Here is a 12,865-nt window from a genome sequence, read left to right as displayed (position 1 = left end):
AAAACACACATTATAATTTTTATCTATCTATGTAATGCTGTACTAAAATTCTCATTCCCATAACCTTTAACTGGACGAAATGGTGCATCATAGGGCAGCAATTTTTTTACCAAGCTATCTCAGATGGGCTAACTCAGAGAATGTGTCCCAAATCTGGGACCCAGGACTCTGTGGAATTGAAATTTGGCAAATTTTATAAAACATTTTATGACATAAACATTGTCCTAAAACGATTTATGACATTATACAAAATGTCATAAAACATTTCTTATGCTGATGTTTGACTGTGTTACAGCGTTTAACATGGGCTATTTTTAAGGCAGATACATCTCTGAATATAGGCAGCACATTAGAAGTTTTGTCACTGTTAAAGACAGAGGAATCTAATAACACTTCTGAAAGGATGACCCAGTGGGTCATGAGTTGTCCAGTTATTATTTAAATTTACATGCAGCCCACCTCTCAGAAGCTCTGAGGGGTTACAGTTTACATATTTTTTTAAAAAAAAGATAAAAATGAAGAATTAAAAACAGCAAAAATGACAAAATTAAATGGGAACAAAACAAAAAAAACCTCCAAAACCCACCCAAACAAAAGAGAGCTTCAGTCACCCTCACCAAAGACTTGGGAGAAAAGTACTATCGTGTACAGACAGTCCTCAACTTATGACTACAACTGAGCCCAAAATTTCCGTTGTTGTTAAGTGAATTTGTTAACTGTTGTTAACAATTAAGTGAATTTTGTCCCATTTTAAGACCTTTCTTACTACAGTAGTTGAATGACTCACCACAGTTGTTAGTAACACAGCTGTTAAATGAATTTGACTTCCCATTGACTTTGCCTGTCAGAAGTTCACAAAAGATGATCACATGACCCCGGGACACGGCAACCGTCATAAATACATGCCAGTTGCCAAGTGTCTGAATTTTGATCATGTGATTGTGGGGATGCTTTAATGGTCATAAATGTGGGAAATGGTCATAAGTCACTTTTTTCATTGCCATTGTAACTTTGAACACTCAATAAATGAATGGTTTTAAGTCGGGGACTTACCTGTACGTGTTTTATCACTCCTGAAATGGGCAATGGAGTGGGAGATGCAGCCCTGGCATTTGATTCTCTGAATTATAGGTAGCCGAGTTACAACTATAACGGAGTTGTAATGATTTTACGGCCCTTTTTGTGGTGGTTGTTAAGGAAATCATACTGGGTGTTAAATAAATCTGCACTGCAATCATTAAGTGAACCACTATGGTGTGGTTTTGCTGAAAACCAGAAGTAAGTGCCAGTTTTCATCAAAACTATCATAAAACACAGTCAAATAACCACTGGACACTGCCAACAACCGTAGATGTGTGGATGACCGTGCCCAAAATGTGGTCATGTGACCATGGGACAGGGGCAAATGTTGGAGCTTTAAATCTGAGTCCCCTTTTTCAAGACAGTCGTAACTTTAAACCATCACTAAGCAATCAGTCATATGTCAAAAGCTATCTGTAACTGAGGGTCTGGTGGAGAGCAATGGTGTCTTAGCTTTTTAACATTTTCTTACCCAGTAAAAATGGTTCTATCCCCAGTTGAGACCTATTCACATTTCAGACTTGAATTTCCACTTGTTAAAATGGGGTTACTGTTTTGCTACAGGGCCTGGACCCACCTGCCGGAATTACTCAGGTACCTGTACTTGTGCAGCTGAGAATGCTGGAGCAGAAGGACCCCAGTACCAAGGTGATGAAGCAAGCTATCTCCATCTCATGAACAGTTGAGGGCTGTTTTGTGTTGTTTTTTCCCAGATTAAAAAGTAATGCAAAATCGAGTAAATCTTAATAGAACTATTGTGAGTCATTGTGGTAGCCTGCAGATAAAAGAGATTTGTGGTAAAGGCAGTAGGAATAAAACTAGGGGAACCAGAGCAGAGGCCATTGCAGAGAAATTGGACGTGGTCAGTGTGTGATGTGTATGTGCTACAATTGGTTTGGATGAGGCAGTCACATCTGATTCTGGAGAATTGTAACCCCAGTCAAGATGGAGTAGAAAGAGGCAAAATGGAACAGAGATTCTGAGCAGTCCCCTGTGCGCTCAGAGGAAACTTTTAATTTCTCTGGTGCCTCTCTTGGATAATCTGCTTTGGGAATTCCAGTTGCAAACACCTTTTTTAATTTGTTTTTTTAATATTTTTTTAAAATATAGAATAAAAACTAAGCCATTTTTTGTTGTTTTTAGTTATGACAAGGTCTAATACAGTCATTGACTTATGAGCGTAGTTGGGGGCCAGAATTTCTGTCTCTAAGCAAGATGGTTGTTGAGATAGTTGTGCCCGATTTTCCAACCTTTTTGCCCTGGTTGTTAAGGGAATTGTGTGGTTCTTAAGCGTATCTGGCATCCTCCATTGAATTTGCTTGTCAGAAGCCAGCTGGAAAGGTTACAAATGGTGATCACATAATCCGTTATGATAACCATCACAAATACATGCCAGTTACCAAGCACCCAGATTTTGATCTTGTGTCTGTGGGGATGCTGTGATGGTCATAAATGTAAACTCCAGTTATAAGTCACCTTGGGCCGTTGTCAAGCAGTCAATCTGGCCAGCTCAGCAAGTTTTATCCATTTGTCCATTGTAGGTAAACCCAGATCTTTTCACCTTGTTCATATACTGCATTTACACCCTCACTGCAGTTACAGCCAACATTTCTGAGTGTATGTCAATTAAAAATTTGTGGATGGATGTCAAGATCATGCTTGTCTCTCTCTTATTGCAGCTCTGGTGTGCTGCAGCATCTGTTGGGCCGGAGCCTCGAGAAACACCACAGATTGTAAGCACTGCTCCCTCGCAAATTTCCAGAAACCAGTCCCTTGTCTGCTTGGGATTTCTTTAACCTGACCTTCTGTTTTGAGTTAATTGAATCTTAAATACAGCTTTCCCTGAATTGCCTGGGTGTGTTGGAAGCACAATTCCCAGAATTCCCTAACTATTATGGTGGCAGAGAATTATGGGGATGATGAGAGATGTTCTTCTAACATATCTGGAATGGGGCCAAGATGGAGAGTACAACTCTATTATTAGATGGTATACAAGTAGTCCTCAATTTAGGACCACAATTGAGCCCAACATTTCTGTTGCTAAGTGAGATGGTTGTTAAGTGAGCTTTGCCCCATTTGACAACCTTTCTTGCCACAGTTGTTAAGTGAATCACTGAAGTTGTTAAGTTAGTTCAGGTAGTTCTCGACTTATGACCAAATTGAGCCCAAAATTTCTATTGTTAAGTGAGACATTTGTTAAATGAGTTTTGCCCCATTTTACGACCTTTCTGGTCACAGTTGTGAATCACCACAGTTGATGAGTTAGTAACATAGTTGTTAAGTGAATCTGGCTACCCCATTGGTTTTGCTTGTCAAAAGGTTGCAAAAAGTAATCATGTGATCTTGGGACACAGCAACGGTCATAAATATTAGTCAGTTGCCAAGCATCTAAATTTTGATCCCGTGATCATGGGGATGCTACAAAGATCATAAGTGTGAAAAACAGTCATAAATCACTTTCTAGTGCCACTGTAACTTTGAATGGTCACTAAATGAACTGTTGTAAGTTGAGGACTTATAACACAATTATAAAGTGAATCTTTCCCCATTGATTTTGCTTGTCTGACGGTCGCAAAATCTGATCACATGACTCCTGGACACAACGACTGTTATAAATATGAGTCAATTGCCAATTGATCATGTGAATTTGAATTTTGATCATGTGACCATGGGGATGCTGCAAGGGTCATAAGTGTGAAAAATGGTCATAAGTCACTCACAAAAGGTTGTAAGTCAAGGACTACCTGTAAATCCTTACTATTGGACAATTCAGGCCTTGAAAAGTTACATTCTCAGGGGATATTTATTATATTTACCTGAGCAAGTGCATCTTGTGGCACAGAAGACCCAAATGATGGCTGTACAGTTAGAAAAAAAAATGTTGGTGCAAGATTTCCCGCCATCTTATCTAAGATTTCAGATTAGGAGTTGCAGGTGGCACCGTACCTGGCTTGAAGATGGGAAGATGGGTTTATGAGTGCCTGCCTTTTCCTGACCCTTCTCTTCATTTCCTTTCAGGATACCCCCCATGGCAGCTCTTCCGGCAGCTCTCAGCTGTGGGTGGCTGCTGGGACCCACTCCGCCAGCGAAGTGACCCTCTTCAATGCTCCCAATACTAACCAGCTCCTGGAACACTTTGTGCTGCCTGGAATTCACATCCTCTCCATGGCTTGTGTTCCTGGTTAGTGAGATGAATTGGGAGGTGGGAATTGAGAAATTGTCTAAAGAAGCAGGGAGAACAGTACAGGATTCTGTGTTCCCAAATGCCCAGGAGTGAGACACTTTCAGTGAGGTCAGGGTAAATGGAGTCAAAACTTTCAGCCATTTTTTTTTTATAAAGAATTTGGGGAGTAGGATTTAATGGAAAAATTGACCTGATTTGTGGGGTGTGAAAGGAATTTAAGGGACACAATGGGTATCAGCCTATTAAAAATCTTTTTTCTTGCCATTTCCAATTCAGATTTTGAGTCTACCTAACTGGGTTTTTTTTAGGGGCTGCAGTTTAACCTGAGTAGTACACATGTCTTGAGTAGGAATCAATCTTCCAAGGAAGGTTCTCTCCAGTATTTGTTCTCTGGATTTTCACAGTTAATTCAATTAATTGCAAACTCATTCTCTGGATTTTCACAATTAATTGAATTATTAACTAACTAAATGGGATGGGTTTGGAAACACGCTAAGCCAAACCAAGATTAAAATAAACTATAAACTTTGTGTATTATACAAATGAGTCAGTTGGCCTTGAGGTGATCTGGCGGAATCTGTCATGCAAATTCAGCCGGAGTAAATTGGGCACAATCTATTGTAATTTTCAGTTCTTTTACGTGGTACAATAATTGGATGGGCATATTTGTGTTGGTTGTTTGGCTTGGAGATATGAGTTTAGAGTAGTTTTGAGTTTCAAATCTCAGTATAACCTATTTGGGAAGAAAACTGTAGCTCAGCTATGGAGCCTGAAAACTCAAAGAACTGCTTTTAATCTATATAGACACCACTTGCCACATGTACTTGGTGTAAGACGGGCTCTATATCAAAAGTGTCTAAAGTTTTCTTCCAGATTTTTTCTAGATCAGGGGTCTTCAAACTTGGCCCTTTTATTACTTGTGGACTTCAACTCCCAGAATTCCTCGGCCAGCGTGCCTGGCTGAGGAATTCTGGGAGTTGAAGTCCACAAGTCATAAAAGGGCCAGGTCTGAAGACCTCTGTTCTCGACTGAGTCTTTCATCTTCAGTGCTTTTTGGATTGTTGATGTTTATTCTCAAACTTAGACATATCTACATGTCTCTGAAAAAAAGAAGCCTAGAGCTGAAATCCACCCACCTTAAAGTTGCTGAGGTTGGGAAACACCGGCCTATTTGCTTTGAAGGAATTTCGGACTAGCTGTGAGATTTCAAAGCGAGATGTCCCAATGTGTTCTGGGTTCCTGATAGATAAGTGTTCCTTTCCCTAATGTTGCTTTCCTTCTTCTTCTTTAGGCCTGGCAGCACTTGTTGGTGAAAAGCCATTGGTAGGGCCAGAGATCCTTGAAGACCCTTTGGCACCCCGATCTGACAGTGATGAAGAAGCAAGGGAAATGGAGGCAGTTGGCAGAGAACCTACTGTCTGGATTGGGACCCAGGAAGGCTGGTAATGGAGATTGAAGTGGGGAAGAAATGAATGCGTCTGATATAATACGCCACTCCTGTCTATGTTGAGTTGCTTCAGGCAGCATCTGGCTCTTCCTGCCCTCCTTCTTTCTTCCTACCATTTTCTTCTTGTTGTTACTGTTACACTGTGATTCTACCTGCCATCTTGAGGATGGAGGTGTCATTCTGGGGAGAACGTAAAGGTCACCTGCTTTCACAAATGATCCTTGATTTATGGCCACAATTGGGACTGGAACCTCCATTACTAAGTGATATGGTCATTAACTGAGTCCCACTATTACTGCAGTCTTTAAATCACCATGGTCATTAAATAGATCATGTGTTTCATTGTGTGAATCTGGCTTCCTTCATTGACTTTACTTGTCAGAAGCCCTTCGGGAAGCTCACCTGGTTGTAAATTTTCAGTGCCATTGTAACTTTGAATGATGGGTAAATGAATGGTCATAAGTCAAGGACCGCCTGCACACTGAATATACCCCATATTGGAAAAGAACTTTGATAGCAGAGACTTTAATGCTGTCTCCCAAATACAAATATTTAATGAATGGAGGAGGATGCGATGGCTCAGTGGTTAAAGATGCTGAGCTTGTCAACTAGAAAGCTGAAAGCCCAGGTTCAAAATCTGAGTGCTGTGCAATGGGGTGAGTCCCAGCTCCTGCCCACCTAGCAGTTTGAAAGCTTACAAATGTGAGTAGATAAATAGGTACCACTTCAGTGGGAAGGTAACAGCATTCCATGCGCCTCAGCATGTAGTCATGCTGGCCAAATGCCCATGGAATCATCTTCAGACTATACTAGTTCCCTTGGCTAAGAAATGGAGTTGAGCACCGTCCCCTAGACTAGAGCAGGGGTCCTCAACCTTGGAGACTTAAAAAGACATGTGGACTTCAACTCCCAGCAAAGTTGGCTGAGGAATTCTGGGAATTGAAGTCCACAAGTCTTAAAGTTGCCAAGGTTGAGGACCCCTGCCCTAGAGTCAAACACAAATGGACAGGGGAAACCTTTACCTTTAACGAATGGGAATCTAGAAGTCCTGGCTGAAAGTGGTACTGTGCTAGTGGCAGAGTTGGGTGGAGGGGTCTAATAATTCTGTTGCATATTCCTCTTCTTTTTGCTATTTCTTTCTGTTTTACAGTATCTACATTCATTCTGCTGTGACCGACTGGCGACGTTGCCAAGGCAAAGCACGTTTGAAGGAAGCCGTCCATTGTATTGTGTGAGTATGCAAGTCTTGCCCAATGGCTGAAAGCTGAGTATCCTCGGTGGAAATTGCCTGCCTTCCCATTATAGTGCTAGTAAAACATGCCTTTGTGTTATTTTTGCCCTATATGTTCCAGGCATACCCAATGCCGCGTTGTAGCTGCCCTTGCTGATGGCTCTCTGGCTATATTCCATCGGAACGCAGGTAGGTCCTGCTGCTTATATTCCTTCCCTCCCCATTTCCCCAATGGTTGAGACTTTCTCCTTAATTTCTTGATGAGAGAGAATGCATAGAGGCTAAGAAACTGACAGAAGGATAAATAGTCCTAAATGCATAGAGGCTAGGAAACTGACAGAAGGATAAATAGTCATAAATAATCAAAAGACATAATGTGAGTCAATTGACAGCCTATCTTACTATTGCAACAGCAGTGAAGCCGAGGTAGCAAGAAATCGGGGAAGAAGCATTTCCAAGAGATTCTGCCTTAACAAACTCATTGTAAACGAGGATTAGAAATTCTTGCAGGTTCCAAGATTCTATAGTTACCCAAAGACTAGCATTAAAGATACCTTACTGAAGTCTGTGTAGATGTTGCTTCCTTGATTTTGCCCACTTATGTGGGACTTAACACTTATTTTATTTACTTATTTATTAAACTTATATGCTGCCCATCTCACAGTTCAAGGTGACTTTGGGCAGCTTACAATATAATAACTCAGTCTTTTCTTAGATCGCAACTGGGATCTGCACTCCCCACGCCTGGTTGAATTGGGAAGGCCACGGCGCTCCATTCGTTGCATCATCCCTGTGTTTAATTGGCTCTGGTGTGGTTATGGAAATCGAATCTACCTGTTGGATCCTCGAACCGCTCGCATTCAGGTGAGCTTGCTGAGACATGAGGCCATTACTGGAAGCTGTGGAAACCAAGAAGTTGTACAGTGGAAAACTCAGATGGGGCTGGAACAGATTGAGGTCACAGGAATCCACTACATCCACTGTCACCGTTCCGACAGATGAAACTCTTCAAAAGAACTTCGAGGCATTGTTTACCTTAAAGAATCTTTTATTCAAGTAGCATAATATCGACACTCTGTAATCAAAGCCAAAAACTGAATTCCCCTCCCCTGGGCACATAACATCAAAGCACAATTCCCTCCTCCAATTAACAGTCATAAATCACATTCCCCAATTAGCTTGAAGCTCGGGCTTCCTCTCCAGTTCTCCAGCCCGCCAATTCTTTATCAGCTCTGGGCTCAATAACCTTGATTCTTAGCTAGAGGTAAACTCTCATTCACATTCGCCCCCCCCCCCCCCAGCATCATCTAACTCTAAAAGTGAAAGGGAAAAAGATGGCTACATTTCCATCTGTTGTCAATGCGAAACATCCAATGTTAGCAGCATTGACATCCACATTCTTAGTAGAATTGTGATCACATGAGCATGGGGATGCTGCAGCGGTCATAAATGTGAAAAACAGTTATAAGTCACTTTTTTCAGTGGCTTTATAACTTTGAAGGGTCACTAAACTGACTGATTGTAAGCTGAGGACTACCTGTGTTCAAAAGAGTCCTTGCCCAACCAACAGGCCAAAGACTCCCTGCATCCACGCCAGAGAAAATTGGCATGCCTGTTGTTTGGATCTTGCTCCCTGCCACCAATTTCTTTTCCTTCCTTCCAGCGATACTTTGAAGTGACTTCACACCCTGAAAGCCATGTCCGGCACATGGCAGCAGCTAGTGGTGGCATCTGGGTTTCAGTCCGTCTGGAGACCACTCTGCGCCTTCTCCACGCAGAGACAGGGCAGCCACTGCAGGAAGTGGAACTGGAGCCCTTCATCAGCCACACATTTGGTGAGTGGCTATAGGAAAAGGAAAGACAGAATCTGAGGGTGGAGTTAAAAGAGGGATCAGCCTAGAATCTCTATGTAGCCATAAGTGAACTAAGTCCAACTTCCCTATAATTCCATTGACCCTTATCTAACTCCAAACAGGTGATTAATGCTAGTTGAGAAGATTCCTATACATAGGCATGATTAGCAAGAAATCAGTTTAATTGGACCTTCAGGTGGACTTGTTCTTTTGTATCTGACTGTGTCAGGAACCAGAGGGCACCAAGAGGCAGGATCTTGGATACTGCAGAACATGCTGGCTGGGGAATTCTGGGAGTTGAAGTCCACACCTGTTATAGTTGAGGTTGAGAAACTCTGTGAAAGGGTGGGAAGGAGTAAATTAGGCAGGACATGATCTGCAAGCTGCTCTGGTTGCTAGTAGAATATGCAACAATGGAGGGTTGTTGAAGGATTAGAATTTTTACAGAAAGCTCCTTCACTATTGTGGACTCCATTTCTCAGATCATCTGTTGTAGATGGAATTCCTGGACCAGGATTAGGTCATTTGAATGTCACAGAAGGACAGCTCCCATCATTTCTTCTTGCGGCCCACAATGACTGGGGCTGTTGGAAATTATAATTTAGCAATACTTGGAGAGGCACAAGTTGCCTATATCAGAAGTCCCCAACCTTTTGGGCACCAGGGACCAGTTATGCGGAGAGAGATTTTTCCGCGGACCAGAGGGAATGTGGTTTTGTGTGCTGCCTGCATCCCGCGGATGTGGCTTTGCTTGTTTGTGCAGCCCGGTTGCTGGCATGCCACGGCCCAGTACCAATCCATGGACCGGGGTTGGGGACCTCTGGCCTATATCCATTCTTGTCATAAATCATGTGTGGATCTAGACAGGAGATCTGTTTTGAGATGTCCAGAGTTATTGGAATCAGATGGCACATAAATGTAAAAGAAGATGAAGATGGAGGGGGAGGGGGAGGAGGAGGAGAAAAGAAAGAAAAAAAGAAAGAGAGAGAGAGAGAAAGAAAGAGAAAGAAAGAAAGAAAGAAAGAAAGAAAGAAAGAAAGAAAGAAAGAAAGAAAGAAAGAAAGAAAGAAAGAAAGAAAGAAAGAAGAACCTTGAATGGCCTTCTCCAACTTGATGCTCAGGTTGGGGTGCACCACCTCCAGAATTCCCAGTCATCATAACGTGCCTCAGCATCTCTGAGCATTCCTTGGTGCTGTCTGCACTTGGTTGTTTGTTTGCAGTTATTTCATTAACCAAACTAGGTAACATCCTCAATGCTAGTCTGTCAAATATATACAAGTTCACCCTTGCTTTCTCTTCCTCATCCTCCAGGGCCCAGCAGTGTTAGTTTAGCCTTGAACATCTCAGCTCTTGGTGCTTTCGGAAAGCGGTTGTGGGTTGGCACATCCGGTGGCACCATTATATCTATGCCTTTTGTCTCCGGTAAGCAAATACGTCTCCTTCTGATTGTGGGGGAAATTCATAGCTGGGCTGTTTAATTCTGAGATGGTTTTTCCTGTTTCCTTGCAGAATTTTCCGAAAGCTTGAAGACTTCTCCCTCTTCTGCTATCCCTTATTGTGCTATGGAGCAAGCCCAGATCAGCTACCATGGGCACCGTGATGCTGTCCGTTTCTTTGTCTCTGTCCCAGGTAGTCTGCAAGAAACATTGGAAAACCATTTCTTGATTTTTCTGTCCATGACAGTTTAGCAAAATATGACAAGTTTCTTCCCTGAGATGTTTACAGATTTTCCTGGCGTGGGAGAAATAACAGAGGAGGAGGAAGGAAGCGGGGGTTGTGATAAACAAGGCACTCATGTCAGCATCTTGGCTGGGAATTTTTGGAAGTTGAGACCAAGCGTAGACAGAAAATGCTAAATTCAGTGAGATTGGATCCATGTATTTTTAAAGTTTAAATCAACAATATAGATATATCCCTTTACCCCCAAATAGAACAGAACCTTTAAAATAATAGCTGTGTTTAAAATGGACTGAGTGAAACTTCAGTGGTTGACTGATATAATGTCTTGCCTTGCAGGGCAGTGGGTTGTGTCTTTAATCCGTGTGAGCAAAGGGTATAGATCAGGGGTAGTCAAACTTGGCTCTTTAATGACTCGTGGACTTCAATTCCCAGAATTCCTCAGCCAGCTACTGGCTGAGGAATTCTGGGAATTGAAATCCATGAGTCATAAAAGAGCCAAGGTTGACTACCCCTGGTGTAGATTCTGTGCCAAGAAAACCTGGCTTTTGTGCCATTGAATAAGGGCTGCATCCTGATTTTCTACAATTCTGATTCACGGCTGGGGCAGCAAAAAATAGGATTCTAAACTGCAGCTTCTGTCAATTTGCTTTCTTTTCTTTTTTTGTGGACCATGTTCTTGATTTGTTAATTTTTGGCACCTCTGTGGCCATATATTTAACGAATGGCCAGATTGGCAGAGGCAACCAGAAAGTCCATATTGATTAATTTGTAGGCAGTTTACCTTTTTTTTTTTTTTTTTGCCTTCTGCTTGGAAGAAATCTAATTTGCCTCATGGTGAATAGCATGCATTTCCACGCTGGTTGCAGAGGTTACCCTCTACTGGGACCCTATGAAAGTGCAAGTTAATACTATATTTTTCTGGCTAATAATGTTTAATGGCCTTATTTATCAAATAGTTTTGATATACTACCTTCATTAGCTTTTATTCCAGGGGTTATTCACAATACAAGTAAAAAAAAAACTAAAAAAGCTAAAATCAATAAAACATCTAACCTAAATAACAATTAGAAGGAGCAGGGTGAAGCAATTCATTTTCAGTTTAGGTTGTAGTTCCCCTCATTGCCTAAAATGCCACTCATTAAAATAAATAGGGGGGAAAAATAAGTTAGCCAAAGCTTTAAAAGACAAGGCTAAGTGGATGCCTTATTTATTTATTTGATCATACACCGAAAGACAATTTATCCTATCATACAGCAAAAAGACAGTTTTAATAAAAGAAAGATGTAGGTACCATAGATCATATAAATAGAGAAAACTTCAGGTAAAGAAATAGTAATAAAGAAAATAATATTAAAAGTAATAAAGAAAATAGCAAAAATGACTAGAAAGGAGAATAGGAAAGGAAGGGCATATATGGATGGGTCTAATCCAGTGTTTCTCAATCTTAGAAAATTTAAGATGGACTTCAGTTTCCAGAATTCTGGGAGTTGAAGCCCATACATCTTAAAGTTACCAAGGTTGAAAAACACAAGCCTAAACTAGCAAGGATATCTAGAGCTGCATCGTAAGCCATTCCCTTTTTTTTCACAAAAAAATTAATTAGATTTTAAAAAAGGTATAAACTTTAGAAAAGGCATAGAAAAAACAATTAAAAAGAAAGAGGGAAGGATAGGGAAAAAGCAAATTTGGGCAATGCAGACAAAAGGGGGCAGAAAGCTTTAGAAAAGAATAACTTCTGACTTTCTTTGGTAGATACAAATAATGAAATACAATAACCTTTTGAAATAGGGTAAATCATAGCACACTGTATTTCTCAAGTTGTAAACAGGTCTAGTCATCACATCCCAAGGTTAAAGTTCTGTTTCTGTCAGTTTCAAGCAAAATATCCAAGAATGGTTTCCAAACAGAAATAAAAGTAGAATACAATCTTTTCTTTAATCAACCCATTCAATTTTGCCCTGTCCACCAACTTCATTAATTTCACCATTCATTCGTTCATTGTGGGTACTGCATAGGTGAATCCTTTGAGGTCTGTGCTTAGAATAACCTTGTGACTGTTATCATTTATTGTAACTTTGCTCTTATATATGACAACGACAGCAACAAGAAGATCAAAAGCCATTCTTCTCAGATCTGTCTTCCTCTACTTCTACCTACAGGTGGTCCTTGACTTATGACCACTATTGAGCCCAAAATATCTGTTGCCAAGCTAGACAGCTGTTAAGTGAATTTTGCCCCATTTTACCACCTTTCTTGCTACAGCTGTTAAGTGAATCACTGCAGTTGTTAAGTTAGTGATGCGGTTGCTTCCCCCTTGATTTTTTTTTTGTCAGAAGGTCACAAAAGGTCATCGCATGACCCTGAGACACTGCAACTGTCATAAGTATGAG

At 41.1% G+C, this 12,865-nt stretch overlaps 1 protein-coding gene across 2 annotated transcripts in view; it reads left to right on the top strand.

Annotated features, from left to right (window-relative positions):
- LOC120304449 (C-Jun-amino-terminal kinase-interacting protein 4-like) overlaps positions 1–12,865 on the top strand; it is a 43,628-nt gene that overhangs the window by 27,695 nt on the left and 3,068 nt on the right. For both annotated transcript variants that reach the window (XM_039335023.1, XM_039335022.1), the window contains exons 16-25: positions 1,645–1,728; positions 2,760–2,813; positions 4,099–4,261; positions 5,556–5,706; positions 6,862–6,942; positions 7,064–7,131; positions 7,658–7,806; positions 8,606–8,777; positions 10,107–10,217; positions 10,305–10,424. In XM_039335023.1, the coding sequence (XP_039190957.1) occupies positions 1,645–1,728; positions 2,760–2,813; positions 4,099–4,261; positions 5,556–5,706; positions 6,862–6,942; positions 7,064–7,131; positions 7,658–7,806; positions 8,606–8,777; positions 10,107–10,217; positions 10,305–10,424 (1,153 nt within the window). The remainder of the gene's footprint in view (positions 1–1,644; positions 1,729–2,759; positions 2,814–4,098; positions 4,262–5,555; positions 5,707–6,861; positions 6,943–7,063; positions 7,132–7,657; positions 7,807–8,605; positions 8,778–10,106; positions 10,218–10,304; positions 10,425–12,865) is intronic.

Source organism: Crotalus tigris, unplaced genomic scaffold, assembly GCF_016545835.1.
Source record: "Crotalus tigris isolate CLP2741 ecotype Arizona unplaced genomic scaffold, ASM1654583v1 scf7180000017639.5415321, whole genome shotgun sequence".
Classification (NCBI taxonomy): domain Eukaryota; kingdom Metazoa; phylum Chordata; class Lepidosauria; order Squamata; family Viperidae; genus Crotalus; species Crotalus tigris.
The sequence above is the reverse complement of the archived record's forward strand: the minus strand, read 5'-3'. Positions and strand labels throughout refer to the sequence as shown.